Genomic DNA, 21855 nt, shown 5'->3' with positions numbered 1-21855 from the left:
AAAAATAGCAAAGCTACTTAATGAGCATTTGCACTGTTGCAGAAGGATGGATTCCTTTTTTCAGCCTGCTTGTTATTTAGAACATCTATTCCACTGCTACAGTTGCAGTAGGCAGAACATGAATGTCATTCCAGTTTTGAGCACACAGGCACTGAAATGCTGAGTGTCTTGTAGAATCAAAATTACACTGCTAGTAAAGATTTATTTTTCTGTTGGAGAAATTTGTAAGGTATAAGAAGTGCAAATGTTCTCATCGTTTGAGCTTTCCTGACAAATTTTTCATACAGTTGTCTGGTTTTAGCTGATAGACAACAAAAAGGGGAAAACCAAAAAAAAGTGATATAACAAATTACTTTTTTAAAATATACTGTGAGGAAAGTGAAAATGCAGAATGGGGAATAACTACTATATGTAACTCAGACATGCATAATGTATGTGTGTAAGAAATTTGCAACTAGCAAAATGAAATGGTGAAGATAGAGAAGCAATCTGTCTTTTTTTATGCTGATGTGTGGGAACCATTATAGAAGATGTACCACTATTGCATCCCATTTTGCCTATTCTGCTCCTTGTCCATAGCAATCCATAGTGTACTGCTAAGGGCAAGGAGACTCATTGCTGTGCAGTTTTAGTGGTATGGAAGGCCCTCCCTAAGAAGAGAAATTCAGCCTACTTAAATTAACTGATGAGAGGAAATTACCTGTAGAGTAAAAAGAATTCAACTGTATTTCTTTTATTTGAGTTAAACTTTCTGGTTTTTTGCCTTCTCTCTCCTTCTTCCTGGCCTGCAGGTGGCAAACATTCCTTGGACTGCACGTTGATATTAACAGAAGGAGACTCAGCCAAATCTTTAGCTGTCTCTGGCCTAGGTGTTATTGGTAGAGACAGATACGGAGTCTTCCCACTCAGGGGCAAAATTCTCAATGTCCGAGAAGCTTCTCACAAACAGGTCTGTAGTTTTGTTCTGTCCTTTTTGCTGACAAATGGATGTCCTTCTGTTTATTCTTGATTTCTAGGTTTGCATCTTCATATTTTAATTTTTAATTCTTTTCATGGAAGTTTTGTGGCTGAGATTTATGATGTACCAGCTATTTTGAAGCCTGGGATAAGCCTGTAAATATTAACTGTAGCAGTGCAGTACTGAGATGATGAAGTTCATTTCTTCACTAGTGAAAGAAAATCTTGCTGTGACTGATATTCACATTTCACATGAGTACTTAAAACACCTAGAAATCTGTATTCTCTTGATTACAATGTGATTTCATGGACATAAAACATGAGTCAGCAGCCAGCAGCATTACCCCATCATACTGGTCCTGCTGCCATTCATAATTTATCTGTAGTAAGAGGTGTCCTGCAGATGCCCATGAAAACAGTGGGAAAAGAAGGCAGCTTAGTGAGATGACTTTTTGTTACACATGTAGTTTTCTCCCAGCTTTCCCCATCCAAAGTGCTTTGGCTGTAGAGGAGAAAGAGTACAGTCTTGAGAATTTGCATGTACAGAAGAAGTCATTAGAAGTGCAAAGCCTTCTAGGGGTGGGAATTAAAAGCTTGTGAAGTTGAGGTCAGGGTGCATTGAAAAAACAGCTGTAAAGCAAGATTGGGATGTTTCTGAATCTCTGCTTTTTACACTGGCTGCAAAAATAACTTTTTTGTGCAGATTATGGAAAATGCAGAAATCAACAACATCATCAAAATAGTTGGGTTACAATACAAGAAAAGCTATGAAGATCCAGAATCTCTAAAAAGTTTGAGATATGGAAAAATTATGATCATGACAGATCAGGTAAGTCTGAAATTCACAGGTTTTAATCTACAAAGCTTCTTACCATGTGTTTTGCTGCAGTTTCACAGGTTATGAGGCTTCTTTTAGGAATTAACTTATCTATATATAGTATTTTGGTTTCTCTAAAAGGAGAAGTGAATTTTGCTGCGCAAAATAGCAAGAAAACAAAGCAATAATAAAAACATGCTATTGATAATTCAAAAATATGTTGAAAGTAAGGACAAAGGTAGACAATAAATGAGGTGGTATTGCTAGCAAGTCAGGTAGGCAAGACAAGTCAGGTAGACAAGAATGTAGGCAATAATTTTTGGATTATCTCATGATTGAACTGTCAAACATCTTGCCCCCAGTGAGAACTGTGGCCAGGTTTGGCTTTTTTCCACAAAAATTCTACTCTGTGGTGTCTGGGAGAACTGCCTAGCTCTAAGTAGAAACATGCCACAGGCAGAGAAACTTTGAACAGCAACCATGCACTTGGCTTGGAAGAGCTTTTTAAGAGATCAGGGACAGTGAACTTCATAGGTGGTTATTTCATACCCAGGTCCAGTTTGGAATCCAAATTAAAACCAACTGTTCCTTTCCATGCTTTTGGTCATCAGGCATTGTGTTGATGTATTCAGGCCAGTGAGTGAGTTTTTTGGTGGTTTGGGGAATCTGGTACAGCACTGCTTCATGTTTTCATGTTCTGATTCAGGATCAGGATGGATCTCACATAAAGGGCTTGTTGATCAATTTTATTCATCACAATTGGCCATCACTGTTGAAACACGGCTTTCTTGAGGAATTCATCACCCCTATTGTGAAGGTATGGATTCTGCTATTGAGATTTTATGGATTACTTACAGCACAACAGAAATGTTGATTTTGTTTGTTTGTTTTTTTCAAAGGCAAGCAAAAATAAGCAAGAACTTTCATTCTATAGTATTCCTGAATTTGATGAGTGGAAAAAGCATATGGAAAATCATAAAGCATGGAAGATAAAATACTACAAAGGTTTGTTTAAAAACAAATATGTGAACCTTATGAATAAAAAATAACAATTGGGCGCTATGAACTTTTATTATACCTGTTTTCATGATAATATCTTACATAATGATTTTATGACATTCCCAGGAAAATAAAAAGGATAAAATAATAAAACTTAAATTTTGAATATTGAGTAATTATTTATTTTTACCGTACAGGATTGGGTACCAGCACTGCTAAAGAAGCAAAAGAATATTTTGCTGACATGGAAAGACATCGGATCTTGTTTCGATACGCTGGGCCTGAGGATGATGCTGCCATTACACTGGTAAGAACTCGCAAAAGTGCTTCTATCTGATATGTTTTAGTTTTCATTGTGTGCTGAAAATGGCACATGAGGAAGTCCTGACAGGGATTGTTTTGGTTTTGGTTTTTTTGAGTACCTGAAAAAATACTTCGGGCAGAGAAAGAATCTTTTGGAAAACATTTTCAGTTTTGGAATAAGCTGAATCCATGCCACAAAATGAACTCTACCTTCTTTTTAGAAGCTTTTAGCTTTCATTATTTTGTGTGATGTGAACATCGAGAAATGCTACAGTCAGAATTGCTTTTAAAGAACATACAAAAAGTACTCGTGAGTGGTTTTTATTTGTTTGGGCAATAGAGCCCAAACAAATTATGTTTCACATCTCTTAGGGGTCTGTATTTTGTTTCTGAGGGTATAAGATCAGATAAATATTGTTTATTCATTGAAGATGTGTCAGTGTGTCATATATTTATTCATGCATGTGCTCTACATATTTGAATTTGAAGTTTTGTAAATAGTTATGTGCAGGAAAATACATGTGTTTCAAAGAAAGCTTGTGGAAGGACAAAGTATGAAGCTGTTTTCTCAAAAAAAAAATTCAATTTTTATCTACTTTAATTTGCTATTTTAATTGCAGGTGACATTAGTGAGAAAAAAAAATAGGAGAGAAAAAAAAGGAAAATGGAAAAATACCTGTCTTAGACAAAACAACTTTTTTCTTATCCTGTGCATACAGTAAAATGTGTGGTTTTACTAACAGAATTCTGATCTCTGTTTTTGCAAAGAGACCTCCATACACAGGCTGGTGTATGAGGCCATGCAACCAATTATGGTTGCTCCTCACTGTTATTTAAAATAGTATTCTGTCAGTCTGGGAGGAAGCTGTTCACCTCGGCAACTCCCAGCTAATGCTGGAGCTGTGCACAGAAACTTCATTTCCACTTCCACCTGCATTTCCTCTGCTGGTCGCTGGAATCCCAGCCTCAAGTTTATCTCTGCATGGTGACAGACCCTGCCAGACGTCATGATAGCTGAAGTCTAGGAAAGCAAAAAATATTTCACAAAGCAAATTCTTCAGTGTTCCGAAGAACTGTTTTGCTAGTAAATGAAGCATTAGAATAGCAGTTTTAAGTGGAGAAACAACAACAAATCACCTTCTTATTCTATTGAGAAATAAATATTTGAGAACAGCTCTTAATTCCATTAAGTCTATTTTTGTTCGATTGAAATAATTTTTATGCTGATCCAGCTCTTGGTCATTTGTCACTTCAGTGGTCTAGAAAACCTACAGATAAACTGAAAAGAGCCAGAACAAAAATTGTAAGAATCTAGTCCTCTTTTTTACAAAAGCCTAATCTTAAATTTTCAGATGTCTGACACTGTGAATGATCAAGCTTTGTTCACAAGGGAAGTCAGTCTGATGCAAAACAGGGTGATAAGACTTAGACCCTTTCTCAGAAACTAAGTTACCTTTAATATTTATTATGTAGCATCGTGGTTTCCAAGGAGTTGAAACTACTCGTTGAGTTCGTTTGGAGTGCTCCCGTCAGAGTCCTTTGAAAGAGGTGGTGCTGATGACTGTGTTCTTATGCAGGAGAGTGGTTGAAATAAGGACATGATGAAGTTTCTGTATGTTACTCCCTGAGAAAAAAAGGCAGTACCTCAGCAGCTCACAGAATTTCCTCAAAGTAGTCAAAATGATGTTTTGAAGCAAAAAACACATATTCAGTTTTTATGTATTTTTCTCTTTTTGGGGGAAGAAACTCACTGGAGGAGAACTCTGTTTCTGTAACACCATGAAGTAAGAACATTCCTGTGTCCTTTTGTAAGTGGCTGCTGGAAAGTGATCTCTTGTCATCATGAAGGCTGAGGCCATCAGTCAGCTGGCCCAAACTCTGGCTTAGGCTTTTTGTGCAGCGTCAATTTTGTCAGGTTGTCAATTTTCCTAAGAGGACTAGGCATGGCCAGTCAGGAACAGCTACAAATTACTGACAGAGCAAAGAGGGTGTGGAAATGACAAGACTGGGATTTTTTTTTTCTAATACCATCAGTTGATTTTCTCGATGAGAGCTGGTTATAGCTCAGTCTAAATGATGAACCCATCCTTAAAGCTGTGTGGGGAAAGACCTTCAAACCTGTGTGTCAAACACAACTCTGATATGAAGAGGGGAAGAAGAATGATAAGATTTGTCTAAATGTGTGCAGATTTCAGGAAAGCAATATGAATTTAAATTGCAAACAGTGAGAGATCTGTCATTTCATAATACCTTGTGCAGAAATGTCTGAAAAGTCATGTACTGGTACTGCTCCTTAAATGTTAGTTATATGGTTTAGCTTGTCCAAATAAGCCTCATTGAATACTTGATCAGAAAGTGCAATCTACTTAAAATTCTGACTGAAGTAACATACATTTGCTCAAATATTTATATGCTGATACTTTAGTGTACTTGGAATCTTTCCAGGCCTTCAGTAAGAAGAAGATTGATGACCGAAAAGAATGGTTAACAAATTTCATGGAAGACAGACGACAGCGTCGACTACACGGCCTTCCTGAGGTGAGTCCTAAATAATAGCAATAAATCTGCCAGGTGAGATTTAAATGTAATGTAGTTTTTGTATTGAATGAATAATGTATGTGGTTTTTTTTCAGCAATTTTTATATGGTACAGCAACAAAACATTTGACTTACAATGATTTCATTAACAAGGAGTTGATCCTTTTCTCAAATTCAGACAACGAGAGATCTATCCCTTCCCTTGTTGATGGTAAGCTCATAATTTATTATGATTTTTTGGAATATTCCTGTTTATTGATGTTTTTTAGAGCTGTGATTTGCATTAGAGTCAAAGCATTGAAGCAGAGAATATAAGAACTTCCGTGTATGTGTTTGTTGCCGTTCTGTATCACTGGTATCCTGGGTGCATTAGGAAGAGCAGTGCCAGAGGATCAAGGGAGGTGATCATGCCCCTCTGCTCAGCCCTGGTGAGGCCACATCTGCTGTGTCCAGTTCTGGGCTCCTCAGTACAAGAGACTTGGAATTCCTGGAGAAGGTTCAGTGGAGGTCTGTGAAGCTGAAAAAGGGACTGAAGCACCTCTCTTATGAGCAAAGGCTGAGGGAGCTGGGCCTGTTCAGTCTCAAGAGATGATTGAATGGGGGCTTCATAAATGTGTATAAATATCTAAAGGGGAGGTGTTGACAGGACAGAGGACAGGCTCTTCTCAGAGGTGCCAAGCAATAGCACAAGAGGTAGTGGACAGGCACTGATGCAGGGGAAGTTCATGAGGAAGAACTTCTTCACTGCAGTGGCCACACACTGGAACAAATAGCCCAGAGAGGGTATGGAGTCTCCCTCAGTGGAGATATTAGAGAGGGAGATCATATCCTGTGCAGTGTGCTCTAGGATGATCCTGCCTGGGGAGGTTGGACCAGATGAGCCTCTATGGTCCCTTCCATAGAGGGAAGGGACCATTTTGCAATTTATGTGCTAAGGCATTGCCATGTTTCTTCTGTGAGGAAATTTAATCTGGTGCTGTGCAGGCTTTTTACTTAACCAGACCTATTCCCTAGACCCTACAAGCGCTTTGTTTCTGCTCATACCATCAGAGAAAGCAAGTCTCTTAAGTGCTTATAATAATTAACATTCAAGTCAGCAGCTGAGTGCAGATGAAGATGCAAATGTTTTCTCCCCTCAGTCTTGCACCGCAGGCAGTGCTCTAGTGTTTACTGACCTGTAATCTTGCTAGGCTCCTGTCAGTCGGGTTTACTAACCCCCTCCTTGCAATAGCACGTACATTAAAAGGAGCAATTTTTACTGCTCTACTCATTTACTCATTTGTAAAACTGTCTGCAGACAGCATGAACAGGAATTTCCGCCCCGTCATTGTCTGTGTGCACAAGCTGACTGTGATCAGAGGAAAGGCCTTGAGACTTCAGGGATGGAGGAAGTGCATTCGTCTCCAGTTCCCAGTACATTTTATAGTGGAGCTGGTCAGCTTACTTGACACTACAGACTTACACCAAAATATTAATGCGGCAAGAGTTTTTTGTGTTTTGGATGAGAGAGAGGGATCGTTCAGGGAATAGCGCAGCTTCCAGGTAGGCTAGATCCCCATCTTTGATGCAGAATCAAACTGAGTTAAGTGTGCAGATACACACCTAGGGAACCAAAGGAGTTCAGCCTCTGTTTCAGCATCTCTAGACTTACTTTCTCCCATACCTGGGTACTTATGTTTCAAGAGATCATTGCTCCTTAAAACATACTGTACCCAGACTGCCTTCTCAGAAACAGCAGAGTGATTTTGCTGAAACTTAAAATAAAGAATGAACTTGAAGTGGACTGTTTCTACAGAAATGTAAGAAAATAGGAAGGGAACATAGCTGTTCATATATTTGTGTGTGTCTATGTACATATGTAACATAAAATAATGTAGGTATATATATAATACTACAAATATTATATATAATTCATTTGAATGTTTCTGCCAACTTTGGTTGTAATTCTGCATTCTGGGCATGGATATGTGAATTGTGCAGCAGGTATAGTGCTCTAGCAATGGCTTTTGTCCTTTAGCATCATTAGGTGATGTATGACAGGCTAGCCTGGTGGCAAATCCCAGAAAAAAATAATGAAGAGGATGAACATTTTGACTATCTCTTCAAAGCTGGTGGTTACATTTTGTTCTACGAGATGATTCTCCTTTGTGAAGGAAATCCTTTAAGTCTGTTGTATTCTATAGATTGCTGGTAGAAAAACATGATGCAGACCCATCATTTACATATTTAAATGAAATGGAAATTGAAGTCAGTCTCTTTTTTTCCTTTTTTGTCTTCCTTCCAGCTTTTGCTCTTATGTTTGACCCACTGTAGTTATGGTAACATTTAACAATATTTTAGTGCATTTTAGAAATGTATGTGAATTAAAACACTGAATGGCTCAATAAGCAGGATCTAGAACTGGTTATCAAATTCTGGATGACGTTCAGGAAATATGATGCAATTCCTTCTGCAGAGGTGTTGTTCCTAAAGTGTGCCTAAGCAATGAAAATAAACCAGAAGATCAGAGACTGGCTTCTTTCTTAAAAATTTAAAAGATCTCAAGAGGATAATATTTTTTGTTGTTGTTGAATTTTAATGCATATTTGAGAATTTCACACAAAAAGTAAAATTTCAGAGTACTGTGAAATACATGTAAGCTACAGTTACAGCTGTCATTGCTGAATTTGTGCTGATATTCTTAGGAAAAAGATTTTGCTGAGTAGAATGGAAAGAATTCTTGACTTGTGGAAGTTGCACATTTAGGAACAAGGTGCAGTTTATTAGAATGATGTACTGGATGCTGTATAATTGGCTGAAAATGTTGTGTTTCCACTTTCTTAATTTTTTTTTTTCAGTTTGGTAAAATATTTTTAATTACTTAAAAATTATATATAGTTTTGTTACTATTACAGTGTGAATTTGATTCTGTTTAATGTTTAGACTTCTTTTGAGAGGTTAGAAATGATAATAAGGCAAAACCTGTTTATTACTTGAAAACATTTGTTTGTGTAAGTATTAAAAATGAGATGTTGTTCTCAATAGGTCTGAAACCAGGGCAGCGCAAGGTTCTGTTCACCTGCTTTAAGAGAAATGATAAACGTGAAGTAAAGGTCGCTCAGCTGGCTGGTTCTGTGGCTGAAATGTCAGCTTATCACCACGGGGAGGTGAGTATGGAGGATGGTGAAGTTGTGAGGACTTTGAGCCTATGTAAAATATTAGGTAAATATTTCTGCTATTAAAATTGCAAACTATTGATTATAATTCTACTAATCACAGGTGTACTTTTAAAGAAAATGAACCAAACTGTATGTAGCTTGATAAGACAGCTTATTTCCTTTCTTTCCAAGTGTTGGTGCACAGTGTTATCCCAAACAGATTGTGGGTTGTGGCAAAATAGTGGATAACTAATTACCTAGGCAACTTCTAGATTCTGAAATCATAGAATATAGGAACTATGTACTAGGACAATTTTTGTCTGAAACAAGAAATATGGTATTTTAAGGGAAGAAGCAGGAACTCTGTTCTTCAAAGATTTATTACAGCGTCAGAACAAAGATTATTTCTAGCTCCTGTTTTGTTTATATTTATCTGAAATATTAGCAAGAGTGGCCATATTAACAACCCATCCATCCCTTCTCTTCTCCCTTTAGAAGCCATGAGTTGCGGTTTGTGCATGTGAGTGTGGTCAGTTTATGTCCCTATACTACCCCCCAGAGAAGTGCTTTAGAAGAAATTGAGAAGCCCAGGGGTTTTCATAAGCATAGAATATGTATTCCCAGCAGCCCTTGTAATAGGTTACAACAGTCCTTTCTCAGGGAGACTGCTTTCTTAAAAATTTAACTCAGATTAGTCACACAATTTTGGGCCATTAAAAATAGATTTTACTGGCTGATTAGGATAGACTGTCTCATACTTATTACTATGAATATTTATTTTCTTGCAGCAAGCATTAATGATGACTATTGTCAACTTGGCTCAGAACTTTGTTGGAAGTAACAATGTGAATCTGCTACAGCCTATTGGTCAGTTTGGCACTAGGCTTCATGGTGGAAAGGATGCTGCCAGCCCTCGCTATATTTTCACCATGTTAAGGTAAACTATTATTGTCAAGCTAAATGCATACTTTTAAATAGCCTTGTTGTGAAACTCATTCTTTGACAACACTCCTTTTTTGGGGGGCTGAGGGAGAGAAATGGAGAGAGATTGAAATATTTTGATAGAAGCTCATACTTTCCTTTGGATCTCTTAAGTGGGGTTTTTGAACATCTATAACATTTTACTACTCCTACAGTTAAGCAAAGAAATTTTGCAGCTCTTTGGATGCTGCGTTGCTTTATTACTGGGTGCCCCAGTGTCACACTGAGCTGTGTATTCTGAAAGCTTCTGAGAATGATATTTTGTAGATGCTAAATGTCAGCAGTTGCTAGTGTATCTCTACATGTGTTACTCTGAGGAAACAAACATCATCTGTTATGAACGCACACTTCCACTGGGAAGAGCTTCTTTATCTCAGGAGATGTGTGCATTGGATTTTCAGCTTCAGAATGGCAAAGAGAAAGGAAAAAGTGAGAAAAATCTGCAAACAGATCGTATCTGGGCCCAAGGGCTGGTAAAGGAGAATGTTCTTTACTTACTGGACTTCAGGTTAAATATCTTTCTTTTTTTTTTTTTTTTTTTTTTTCTTTTTAAAGCCCTTTAGCAAGGCTACTTTTTCCATCAGTGGATGACAACTTGCTTAAATTCCTGTATGATGACAACCAGCGTGTGGAGCCTGAATGGTACATTCCCATCATTCCCATGGTCTTAGTGAATGGAGCTGAAGGAATTGGTACTGGCTGGGCATGCAAACTTCCAAACTATGACACCAGAGAGATTGTGAACAATGTCAGACGAATGCTGGATGGCCTAGACCCTCACCCCATGGTAAAAATAATAGTATATATTGGTATTTCATATGTATGTACTTACAAAATAAATTCCTATCTCTCTAGAACTTCTTAATTGTTGGAGCATCGGAGTTGTCCAGTTTGTCCCAGTTATTTTATGTAGAAGCTTTACTTGACTGTTGGGATATGAGGCTGGAGAAGTTCATCTTGAAGCAAAAACATTGCTATTTGTATTTTTAGCAATTATTTTAGAGGACTTTTGTTCAGTCTGCTGACTGTTACAAGTCTTACAGGGTAGCTGTAAGGCAGCAGTAGAGTGAAAAGTTGTATCACTCTCTTTTTTTGAAGGTACTGCTTAAGTATCTTAAGCCAATGTTAACATTTTCTTTCTCTTGTCTGAATTGTTATCCTTTTTATATATCTGTAGGCAGATGAGAATGTATTGCTGCTGATCAAGAAAATCAGCAGCTTCTGAACTGTATTTAGTTTCTGTTTATTCAAAATTTTACAAGTCCCAGAAGTGGTGTGAAAAAAATTGGGCAGGAAGAATACCTGTGTGAGCCCATAATAACTGTGTCCAAGAGATGAAATACAGTTGATGTAAACCTTAATTTTACAACTTATCGGTATTGCTGCTTGGCTGCATCTACTAGGCCATAGAAGCAGAAACATCTTTTTTTCTCTATTTAGATCACAGTTCACTGAGTGTGCAATATCAATTTTCAAGACATAGTGCCTTTCCTTTTTCAAATTCTTGGGAACAATGAGATTTTTTTTTTTTAATTAATGCAATCCATTGCCCTTCCTTTAGGACTCCTAGGCCTTCTGTGTAGTCTCACAGTCAACTGAAGCTCACTGTGGTTGAAAGAGGCAGTTCTGCCTCCATCTAGCTCCTTTCTGTATGCTGGTATGTGTTTGTGTCAAGCTGGATAAGGAAATCAATCCTGTTAAAAAAAAAATCCTCAGAGTATTAGTTACAATTTAACCTGGATGGGTTTCACTATCTTTTACCAAACAGCACAAAAAATGAAAAAATGATTAGGGGAGGTACACCACTTCTGTAGTTATTGTGGGGTGTTAATTTGCTTTGTGTCATGCCTTATTTGGGTCTTCTTTAAGGAAGAGGAAGAAAAAATAAAAACAAAACCCCACCACCTCACTGGCTTTAGCTGCATCTTCTTATCAATTTTTTCTACTCTGTGGACAGTAGGATCACTGGTCCTGTCACTTCCCTGGGTGTACTCCAGGGGTTTTTTCTGCAGTATTTTTCCTATGACTTCAGATTTTCACAGGCATGAGAGGTTTCTGATGGGTTAATGCAATATACAATGATAACTGTATGGAGTATGGAAAAGAAATACTTTTCTGATATTTTATTGTAAAGTGTATTACAATACTTTCCTGCTTTTTCCAATTTCAGCTCCCAAACTACAAAAACTTCAAAGGAACCATTCAGGAACTTGGTCAAAATCAGTATGTAGTGAGTGGTGAAATATTTGTGGTAGACAGGAACACAGTAGAGATTACAGAGCTTCCTGTAAGGACATGGACACAGGTAAGTAATACTGAAATACATTTTAATATAAACAAAAAGCTGAAGAATTCCTCATTAAATTATTTAATCCTATGCCTGCATGAACTCCTAACACAATTTCTGATTATACATGCATGGAAGGGAACATGGTTTCATTCTCCTGTGTGCTTTTGTAGAAGCTGGTTCTCTGTGACATCAGCTGTCCATACTACAGAGAACAGCTGCTTCTCCTTTGGAATTCATAGCTAATCCACTTTACAGTAGCCTTCTCTGTCCTGGTTTCTGCCTCTTATGTTTGTGCTACTCTTGGGCTGCGTTTCACAGATTATACTGATTCTGTAAACTATAACTGTTATCACATGTAATGCACAGAGCTTTGAAAATTTTCCATTGTTCAGTTCGTTTGCAGTTTTAAGGCATTTCACGTGGTTCTGTTTTCTGCTGCCCTATTTTCAACAGGTGTACAAAGAACAGGTTCTAGAACCTATGCTGAATGGGACTGAGAAAACTCCAGCATTAATTTCTGACTATAAGGAGTACCACACTGATACAACTGTGAAATTTGTTGTGAAGATGACAGAAGAAAAGCTTGCACAGGCAGAAGCTGCTGGATTGCACAAAGTCTTTAAGCTTCAAACAAGTCTTACTTGTAATTCTATGGTAACTTTTTCATGTTTGGCTATCAGAATCCCTACTGTTGCTTGTTGTAAAATCAAATGTTTTTGTAGTATTGCCCTCCTGTAATTGAAAATTTCCTGTGCAGCAAACCAAAAATGTTTAATGTAAAGTAGATCATATAAATAACTTTCTCCCATATTATAATTAGATTTCAGTTTTAAACTTTTGACAAATTACATTTTCAGAATGGTACTTTCTGCAGGACTGTTACTCCTCAAATAAGAGTTAAATGATCCAATATTTCCACCAGCAGAAATCCAATTTTAGGTGGTAAGGTATAGAAAACACTGTTCTTAGGCTGCTTAAGACGTAATATTGGTATAAATTACTAAGAATATGAATAAATATAAATGTCTGTCTATTCTGAGAGGGATTTGAATGTAAGTTAATTTCTGCCAAGATTTCCAAACATCCTGTCTTTACAGATACTGAAAAAATAGTTCTATTTTTTTATGGCAGATGCTACTTTCAGATATTACCACAAAACACAAATATCATTAGTGTTGCTATTGCTGTGTACATCAAAAACTATGTGCAAATAGGTTAAAAATAAATTAAGACAGAATTGGAAAAGGAAACAGGCCTTGCTCAACTAATTTTGTAGATTGTACTTGAAAAGCAAATCTACCAAATCAGGGTGATGGTATTTCTCACATATTTAAACAACTGTGAGAATCTATTGTCGGTTTTACATTTCACAGATTACAAAATGTTTTGCAGCTGAATTCCTGCATTTTCTGCCTGACAAAATAAATAATGAGTTGTAAGGGCTGCTTTCTGTACCTGTGCAGGAATTAATCTGCCCTAGTGTAAGAACCTTAAAAAGTTATGTGAGCTTGCCTATTGTCCCCCAGCTCCCAAACAGCTATTTTGGATGGATGAATTATCCCCTAGAGGGGTTTATTTCTTTCAGTTGTCTATGGAGGGCACCAAGGGTGACTAGTTCACCTATAAATGTCTAAACTGGGGGTGTCAGAAGCCAGGCAGGATTGATTCCACCTATCAAGTAAAAATGATTTCTTACTTTGTACTTGAACTTGAAGGATGGTCATTTTCACAGCTGAAAAGTGACAGATTTCACAGCTGAATTGAAAGATTATTAAGGATTATTAAGCTTTTCAACTGTTATATTAAATAGTTGTGAATCATCAGTTGCTACTGAACTTGCGATTTAATATGTAGATAAAATTAGTCATTCAAGTGAATTCAGGCATATTTCTCTAAATAGCTGTCTTTTTGTTTGATTGTGCCACCATAGATCTCATCCTAAACCTGTGAATAAGAATAATCCATCCAGCTCTGTGCTGTGAGCTGAGTGAGGTTTGAGTTCACACTCCTTGAAATACCACTTTTTGTACAGTGCTTTTCTATGTGCAATAGAACTGAACACTTACACAAGGGCTAATCAAGTTCGAGTCAGGCAGCCTCTCTCAGGTCTGTGATGTATTTTCTAGGTGCTGTTTGATCACATGGGGTGCTTAAAGAAGTACGAAACCGTGCAGGACATCTTGAAGGAGTTCTTTGATCTGCGGTTGCATTATTACAGCCTGCGCAAGGAGTGGCTGGTGGGAATGCTGGGTGCCGAGTCCACCAAGCTGAACAACCAAGCTCGTTTCATCCTGGAGAAGATACAAGGGAAAATTACCATTGGTCAGTAAACAGAAATTAGAATTGTTAACAGTGGGGGAAAATCTGGAAATTATTTAGGTATACTAGAAAATATTTGCATGCAAGATTTTCACGGCACTGACTTTCCTTATTTTATTTTTTCCTCCCCTTCTCTGTGTTTGTGTGTGTCTTGTAGAGAACAGATCAAAAAGAGATTTGATTCAGATGTTGGTTCAGAGAGGTTATGAATCTGACCCAGTAAAAGCCTGGAAAGAAGCACAGGAAAAGGTAATAATCCACATATAGTTGATGTTGTTAGTGTTATAAATGATATTGCTTGTTTTCTAGTAGTGTAACTTAATTTATAACACACACATAGCACTTTAAAAACATTATTCATTACTCTTTGTTGGCTTCCATTAAAAAAGCCCATTAAATTTCCACAAAAATAACATCATGTAGTATTGGTACTGTATGTGGATAATGCTTAGAAGAAAACGAGGTAGTACAAGTCTGAAAAATGAGGTTGTGGAGGACTGAATTTCTTAATGTACCCAAATCAAAACTGGCAACTTAATTTCTGAGTGGCTGATACAGAAAATACTGCATCAGTTACCCTGCACGCACAACTAATTACTAAATGTAATTATTTCTACTCAACTTACTGATTGTTTTTCTCTAAAGAAACATGGATATTGTAAAGCTATGACTTTTAAATTTATTGTAGTAAATTGGACCATAACCTTGACCTGTATTTTTTTTTTTGGTTTTATTTGTTTGTTTGTTTGTTTTTGGTCTTTTTTTTTTTTTTAAACCAAGCTGTTTTTATTGTTCCAAAAGAGAGATGTGACGAGTTTAATTTCAAAGTTACATCCCCATTACTATGGGCAGATAGAACTTCTTTGAAAAGCAGCTTTGGATTTCTGTCAGACACTCCTTTCTGTGTCTTTGCCACTGTTTTAGCTATTTGTTTTCACTTCACGTTTGTTTTGTATTTCTAATACTGCATTATAACTCTATGGAATGATTGCTATTTTATAACAAAACTGTTATTTAGAGAAATTTTGATCTAATTTCAAATCTCAGTTTACACATTTGGGGCTTTGGTACCAGCTCTTATTCAAAGGACTGTACTAATTTTCTAAAGGAAGATATCCATGAATACCCAGAGGGCAAAGGTGTCAGCCCTGAGAGACAGGTAGGACAGCACCAGTGTCTGCAGCCAGCAGCATCCAAGGCTCTAGCACAGGTTCAATTTGTTTTCTTAAGTCAAATTGTTAAATAATCAGCTCTAGAAGGTCACAGGAACATGGTCTTTTGGAAAGGTCCAGAAAATGTTGAGGTTATTGAATCTGTCAGGGCACACCTTGCTACTCTGTGCTGGTGCTTTGGAGCAGTGTCAAAGTTCATGCACAGAGCCAAGATCCCTAACACTTGTAATTGTGAATGTTTCACCTCAGGCAGCAGAAGAGGAGGACTCTCAGAATGCAAATGATGATGCTTCCTCTGCTTCTGGTGCAACCTCTGGCCCTGACTTCAACTACATTTTGAACATGTCCCTGTGGTCACTCACAAAAGAGAAGGTGGAAGAGTTGATTAAGCAGAGAGATTCCAAGGTTGGTGCATGTGGAAGGCTTGTTCTGAAATGACACAGTAATTGCTGATGTGCCTGTTGGGAATGTTCAGTCTTCAGTGGCATTTGCTTTAGTTGTACTCACATTCTCTACACTACTTTCATGTTTTAGGAGAGAGAACTGAATGATCTTAAAAGGAAATCTCCTTCAGACCTGTGGAAAGAAGATCTGGCAGCCTTTGTTGAAGAACTTGAAGTATGCTTTACCTTATATATATTTTTCTAAAAAATGAAATTCACAATAATTTAATAAAAAAGACTAACTAATAAAATTATTAAAATTTAAGAAAAATTATTTTAAAAATACTACATTTTGAATCAAAAGTAGATATGTTTCACAATATAATGGTAACTGGGAAATCAGTATTGGATATCTGTGTTCTTGGTAGTTTCTCAGGGATTGTTTCTTGCAGCTATCCAGTTAAATGTTTTTTCTGAGTCTGTGATGTTAAAAGAAAAATAACCGGGAGAAAGTTAATTTTCAGATGACACAAAAACTTGTGAGTAGTAACTAGTAATGGTAATAATTACAGTAGTTCTACATGATCTAATTTTTCGTGAGGCAGTGATTATCAATTTCAAAACTGTACATTCAGGAATGAAGTGGGTAGACTAAGTACTATATGAGGGGCCCTTAGTTTGCTTCATCAATAATTCTGGAAAAAAGATAAAAGTCCTTTTGGTGAATAACCTGCTGAACCTCAGTTTTCCACATTGTCAGAAAAGGGCTGGTGCAATCTTTTGAAGTGACACATTTCAAAACTAAATGTTTAAGTTAAATGCTGAAATAATGGTAATTTACAACATTACCAGACACATACTTGCGAAATAGAAACTTGATAGAAGGAAGAATTTTCAGTCTAACAATGTCCAAAAGTTTGTGTTTATCCTTGAATAAGAGTGTAGCTTTTAACTCTACAGGGCAATGAATTTACCAAGATTAAGTGGTCACTGTTCCAGAACTGAAAATTGTGTTCCAATTCAAGAGAGAATTAAGGGGAGCCTTATGCTCCAAGTAAAAAGGAGATGAATCTTAAATAATCAACGTGTTCCACTGTGTCCTCATTAAAAAATAATGTTTCCTCCCCCCTGCCTCCCCTTGTTTGTTAGAAAGTAGAAGCACAGGAGAGAGAAGATGTTCTGGCTGGCATGGTTGGCAAACCCATAAAAGGCAAAGTTGGTAAACCCAAGATGAAGAAACTCCAGCTGGAAGAGACCATGCCATCACCATTTGGTAGAAGAATAGTTCCACAGATTACATCTGCCATGAAAGCTGATGCCAGCAGGAAATTGCTGAAAAAGAAAAAGGTAAACCAAAATGACTGCTACAGTTAAATTATTTATTATTTAACTGGTGTATTTTTCTACTCAGGTAGCATAAATCCTAATCTCCAGATAGTCACTGGTGCTGTACTTGTACGGTTTTACTGACCTAATGCATAAGAAATTTGTACTGGATTTCTTTTACATTTGCGAATCTCTTTGGACTATTTATTGTTCAGGTGTTTTTATTGAGATAACTTCTTTCCAAGACCATTCAACCAATGTCAGCATACTAGTCTACATTCATTTATTATCATCTGCAAAACTGTTCCAGTTCAATCTTGAAATATAAAGGTGCAGATTATTTTGTTTTGTAATTTTAGGGTGAAACTGATTCTCTAGCAATAAAAATGGAATTTGATGAAGAGTTTGGTGGTGTGCCAGCTGAGGGTGGTGGGGATGACTCACTGAATGCAGCGGCTGCAGCAGCTAAAACCCCTAAACCCAAGAGAGAGAAGAAGGAGCCTGGTAAGACCCTGGCACAGCCACAGTTAATTTAGTTGTGTATTTACTGGGCATGAAATGCATTTTTAACACAGCATGAGAAGAGAAATACAGCACAGTAATCATTATTTTATGGTTTTCTTCCCTAAAATTAAATATTTGAAAGTACTCTGCTGAAATTTCTTTGTGTAAGCTACTTTCCTTGGGGTGATGGATCTTACATTTTCTACATTTGAATTTTTGGAGAGTGGATCTAAATCTTCAAATTTGTGTATAGAAAAATAGATGATTTTTACATAATGAGGCTAATTCTTTGCAAACTGAAATATCTAGTTTGTGTGCTCTTTTGACATTGAAGGACAGGGTAGTCACTTTCAGCTCCTCAGTCTGAGTAATGGTATAAGACTGTAGAACGTGATTAAATAAATATATTTTTATATGGACATACTCAGTCATTCTGACTTTCAGAAAGTTATGGGTGCTGTGGCTTGGCAGATGTTCAGTGTTCACTTCCCCATTTCCTCTGCTAGTGGGAATTTATTATTGCTATTTGAGAAATACACAGTAATAGGGAGGCAGGAACAAAAAAAGAAAGCTGGGGACAGATGAGAAGGTATAAGTATGAGGGGGTTTATTTAAAAAAAAAAAAAAAAAAGGAAAAAAAAAAAAAAGGTTGCACAAATGATTATTCTGGGATAAGTTCTGGTTTTGATTATTCAGGGGACTGTCCAACCTGAGTAGATTCACTGAATACAGTTATGACTGATTTGTCTAAGTGCAGCTCAAATCTTCCACAGCCAGTGTTGAGCCAGGGCAAATTAGCCCAGCTTGACCTGAGCTTGCCCTGCAATTGACTGACCACATTTTTACCCCCCCTGTAATGGGATACCCTCTGCTTGCCATGTTTTTTGTATTTCTCCAATAACTGTTTCTGATCATGTTCCCTGAATAATGGAAAACTGCAAGTTCTTTTCCTGGAAAACTCTAGCAACCTTTAAGGAAACACAAGTTTGATGGCAGAGGAGATGAAACTCAAAATTAGAGACATTAGGTTTTTCAGTCATAAAACAAATTTCTTTGGCAGCAGCCTGTCAGGTTCTGTGTGAAATAATTTCATGTTAAATCTTCCTCCAGGGAAAAGAAAATTTACAATGTTTAAAGGAGAACTTTTTAAGATGAAAATCTATTGATGAATTTGTAAACAATTAGAAAAGATGAAAATATTTTTTACCCTGACTGTAGTAAATGCATTTGCTTTTGGCAGGTGCCAGGGTAAGAAGGACACCATCATCTACAAAATCCAGTGCAAAAAAAGTGAAGAAACGAAACCCATGGTCAGATGATGAATCCAAGTCTGAAAGTGATTTAGAAGAAAGTGAGCCTGTGATTATTCCAAGAGACTCTCTGCTCAGGAGAGCTGCAGGTACCCAAGATTTTGTGAACTGTGTATTGTTACTGAAGTTTCAACTACAAACTCACATTTTCCTTTGACCATAGCCTTCCTTAAGGACTTCATTTCCTACAGGTAGCTTCCATTGTATTTTCTTCACTGTGTGAAGAATACTATTAATGCCAAGATGAGGAATTTGTTCTGAAAGATTTTGTAACTTGGATGAGAAATCTTTTCCTCTATCCTAAATACTAGAATAGAAATTACTCACAAAATGAGTGAATTATACAAGAAACAGACAAGACAATATTCTTACAAATAAATTAATACAATTATACTGCCAAATAAGGCCTAAAAGGCAAGTAAAAAATTATCAAAAACTTCTGAACACTCCATGAAAACCAAGATTGAAAGTTTGGAAAATGTATAAGTATTTGATGGTTTAAAAAACCCTCACAAAGTTTTTTTCATGAAGAAAATTAGGAAGAATGTTCAAATGGTAGATCTAGGAAAACTTCAATTGTAAGTGAAAGATTCTCATTCCTTAGAAGTACTGATGCACAATGTCTCCAGAATGCCCTTAGCTGAAGGTGTCTGAGCAAGCCACCAGAGGTGTTGGATATTTGCTAACATCTAAATTATTCTTTATTCTTTTCAGCCCTTTATTCTTCCAGGCTGAAACAAATTTGTTATCCACCACTCTTTCATCTTGTATACTCTGAGGCAGGGATTATTCACTGACTTGCACTTTGATTTGTGTATGTATCTGTATTACATAACATAAACAACTCTCCTCAATTGTGTACATGTGTGATTTTCTCAGCTGAGAGGCCCAAGTACACTTTTGACTTCTCAGAAGAAGAAGATGATGCTGACGATGATGACGATGCCAACAACAACAACGATTTGGATGAGCTCAAAGTAAAAGCCTCTCCAGTTACAAATGACAGAGAGGATGAGTTTGTTCCCTCAGACAGTTTAGAAAAAGATGAGTATGACTTCTCCCCAGCCAAATCAAAGCCATCTCCAGAGTAAGTACCATAACTCAGCAGGATTTCTTTATTAATCGTTTTTTTCAATGAAGAAGTCTCTGAACAAAACTGAGAAACATCAGCCTGTTATTGCTGTACATGCCTCATGAAAATTAAAATGTGGAGGAATTCCAAGTGCATTCATAATTCCAAGTTATCTCAGCCTTGCAACTGACCTAAGCAGGGGTCATGATTTAAAAGACTCATGGTTTAAAAGAACATATAAAAATAGTTATGATATGCTACCTGTAATATCATCTGTTAAACTACATTTTTAAAGATTCTCTTTTTTCTGTCTTGTGCTAGTCTGGTATAGAGAACTATTGAAAAAAATGTAATTCTGTTAATTTTAAATGCCTGGAGTTCTGGACTGGATGTCAGTTTTAGGGGTTTGGCTGCTGCAAGCAGACACGGAAATGTTAAAACAGGATTTAAATTTTACATGGATATTATGATGTCCACATACTTCAATATGTGCTTAATGTAATTGATATAATTCCCTTCTTTTTTTGCTTTTAAGTAGAAAAACATCTCAAGCCAAGAAAAACCAAGATTTTGGGAACATCTTCTCTTTTCCATCTTACTCTCAGAAGACAGATGATGGTGAGTTTGTTTTCACAGCTCAGTTTAATTTTATAGCAACTATTAATGGGGTATTTTGGGGAGTGGTACACACAAACTTCACACAGTAGTTACAGGAGGATGTCCACATCCTCCCCCTTTGTGAAGGGGAAAAGTGAAAGAAGTTCTGATCTTTACAAGAACAGAGCTTGTATCATAGTTAAGGAAGTCACAGTGCATCCATTGCTGTAGCATCACAAACACTTAGTTGAGATTAATTTTTACTGTAATTAAAATGGACATAATTAATATATGCTGTGAATGGATCTTTTTCTAAACTTACTCTGTGATTGTAGATACAACAAAATTGGACAGTGATGATGAGGATTCTGCTCCTGTTTTCTCATCATCTTTTGCCCCAAAACAAACAGAGAAAATTCCAAGTAAAACAGTAGCTGCTAAAAAAGGTACGTATAGAATCGGCCTGGAAGCCAATCCTTTTATTTGAAAGTTATCATCTTCACCTTTGCATTGTCTCTTCAGTCTTCAAAGTGGGAACTGACCTAAATAAATGAATTATTTTCATTTATTTTGAACTCCCTGAAATTCAGCAATAGGGTATGAACTTTCTCCAACTCCTTAATAACATTAATTTGTTTCTTTTCACTGGCTACTTTGGAGCATCAGAACCTGCTATCTTCTAGGTCTGGAGGTGGTGTTCAGCCTTCAATTAGTTTAACTAATGGGAGGTTTTCAGCTTCAGGGGATAAGTAATGTGGAGCATGACACAAGGAGATGTGGAATATCCCTTGGGTCAGTGGGAGACAGCTGTCTAGACTGTCCCCTCACAACTCCTTGTGCACCCCCAGCCCCTCGCTGGTGTGATGGTGTGAGGAGCAGAAAAGGCCTTGGCTCTGTGTCAGCAGCAACAAAATATCCCTGCATTGTCAACATCTTCCCCAGCCCAAATACAAAACACAGTCCCATAGCACCTACAATGAAGAAAACAAACTCTGTCCCAGCTAAAACCAGCATAGGTTATCACTTTTTTCCTCTTGAAACAAAGAGACTCTCCTCAGATTTCAGAGGTATAAATTCTTTCAGTTATTAGTCAGCTTTTAGAACCGTCACCCTGCAGTATTTTTTCCCCGTGATACTGTGGCCTTTGTTTT

General features: G+C 37.0%; 1 protein-coding gene across 3 annotated transcripts in view; it reads left to right on the top strand.

Annotated features, from left to right (window-relative positions):
* Positions 1-21855, top strand: part of TOP2B (DNA topoisomerase II beta) — a 65844-nt gene that overhangs the window by 39891 nt on the left and 4098 nt on the right. The window contains exons 12-33 of one of the 3 annotated variants that reach the window (XM_066319927.1): positions 792-949; positions 1661-1786; positions 2481-2591; positions 2674-2779; positions 2971-3080; positions 5522-5614; positions 5710-5824; positions 8638-8759; positions 9539-9687; positions 10287-10518; positions 11902-12036; positions 12475-12675; positions 14148-14343; positions 14498-14589; positions 15762-15917; positions 16047-16130; positions 17045-17242; positions 17581-17725; positions 18966-19124; positions 19915-20122; positions 20646-20725; positions 21040-21150. In XM_066319927.1, coding sequence (XP_066176024.1) covers positions 792-949; positions 1661-1786; positions 2481-2591; positions 2674-2779; positions 2971-3080; positions 5522-5614; positions 5710-5824; positions 8638-8759; positions 9539-9687; positions 10287-10518; positions 11902-12036; positions 12475-12675; positions 14148-14343; positions 14498-14589; positions 15762-15917; positions 16047-16130; positions 17045-17242; positions 17581-17725; positions 18966-19124; positions 19915-20122; positions 20646-20725; positions 21040-21150 — 3087 coding nt within the window. Of the gene's footprint in view, positions 1-791; positions 950-1660; positions 1787-2480; positions 2592-2673; positions 2780-2970; positions 3081-5521; positions 5615-5709; positions 5825-8637; positions 8760-9538; positions 9688-10286; positions 10519-11901; positions 12037-12474; positions 12676-14147; positions 14344-14497; positions 14590-15761; positions 15918-16046; positions 16131-17044; positions 17243-17580; positions 17726-18965; positions 19125-19914; positions 20123-20642; positions 20726-21039; positions 21151-21855 lie in introns of all 3 variants that reach the window. The other 2 variants (XM_066319917.1, XM_066319936.1) reach the window with 2 other exon arrangements.

The sequence above is a fragment of the Sylvia atricapilla genome, chromosome 1 (assembly GCF_009819655.1).
Source record: "Sylvia atricapilla isolate bSylAtr1 chromosome 1, bSylAtr1.pri, whole genome shotgun sequence".
Taxonomy (NCBI): Eukaryota; Metazoa; Chordata; class Aves; order Passeriformes; family Sylviidae; genus Sylvia; species Sylvia atricapilla.
Note: the sequence above shows the minus strand (reverse complement) of the source record. Positions and strands in the feature narration are given on the sequence as shown.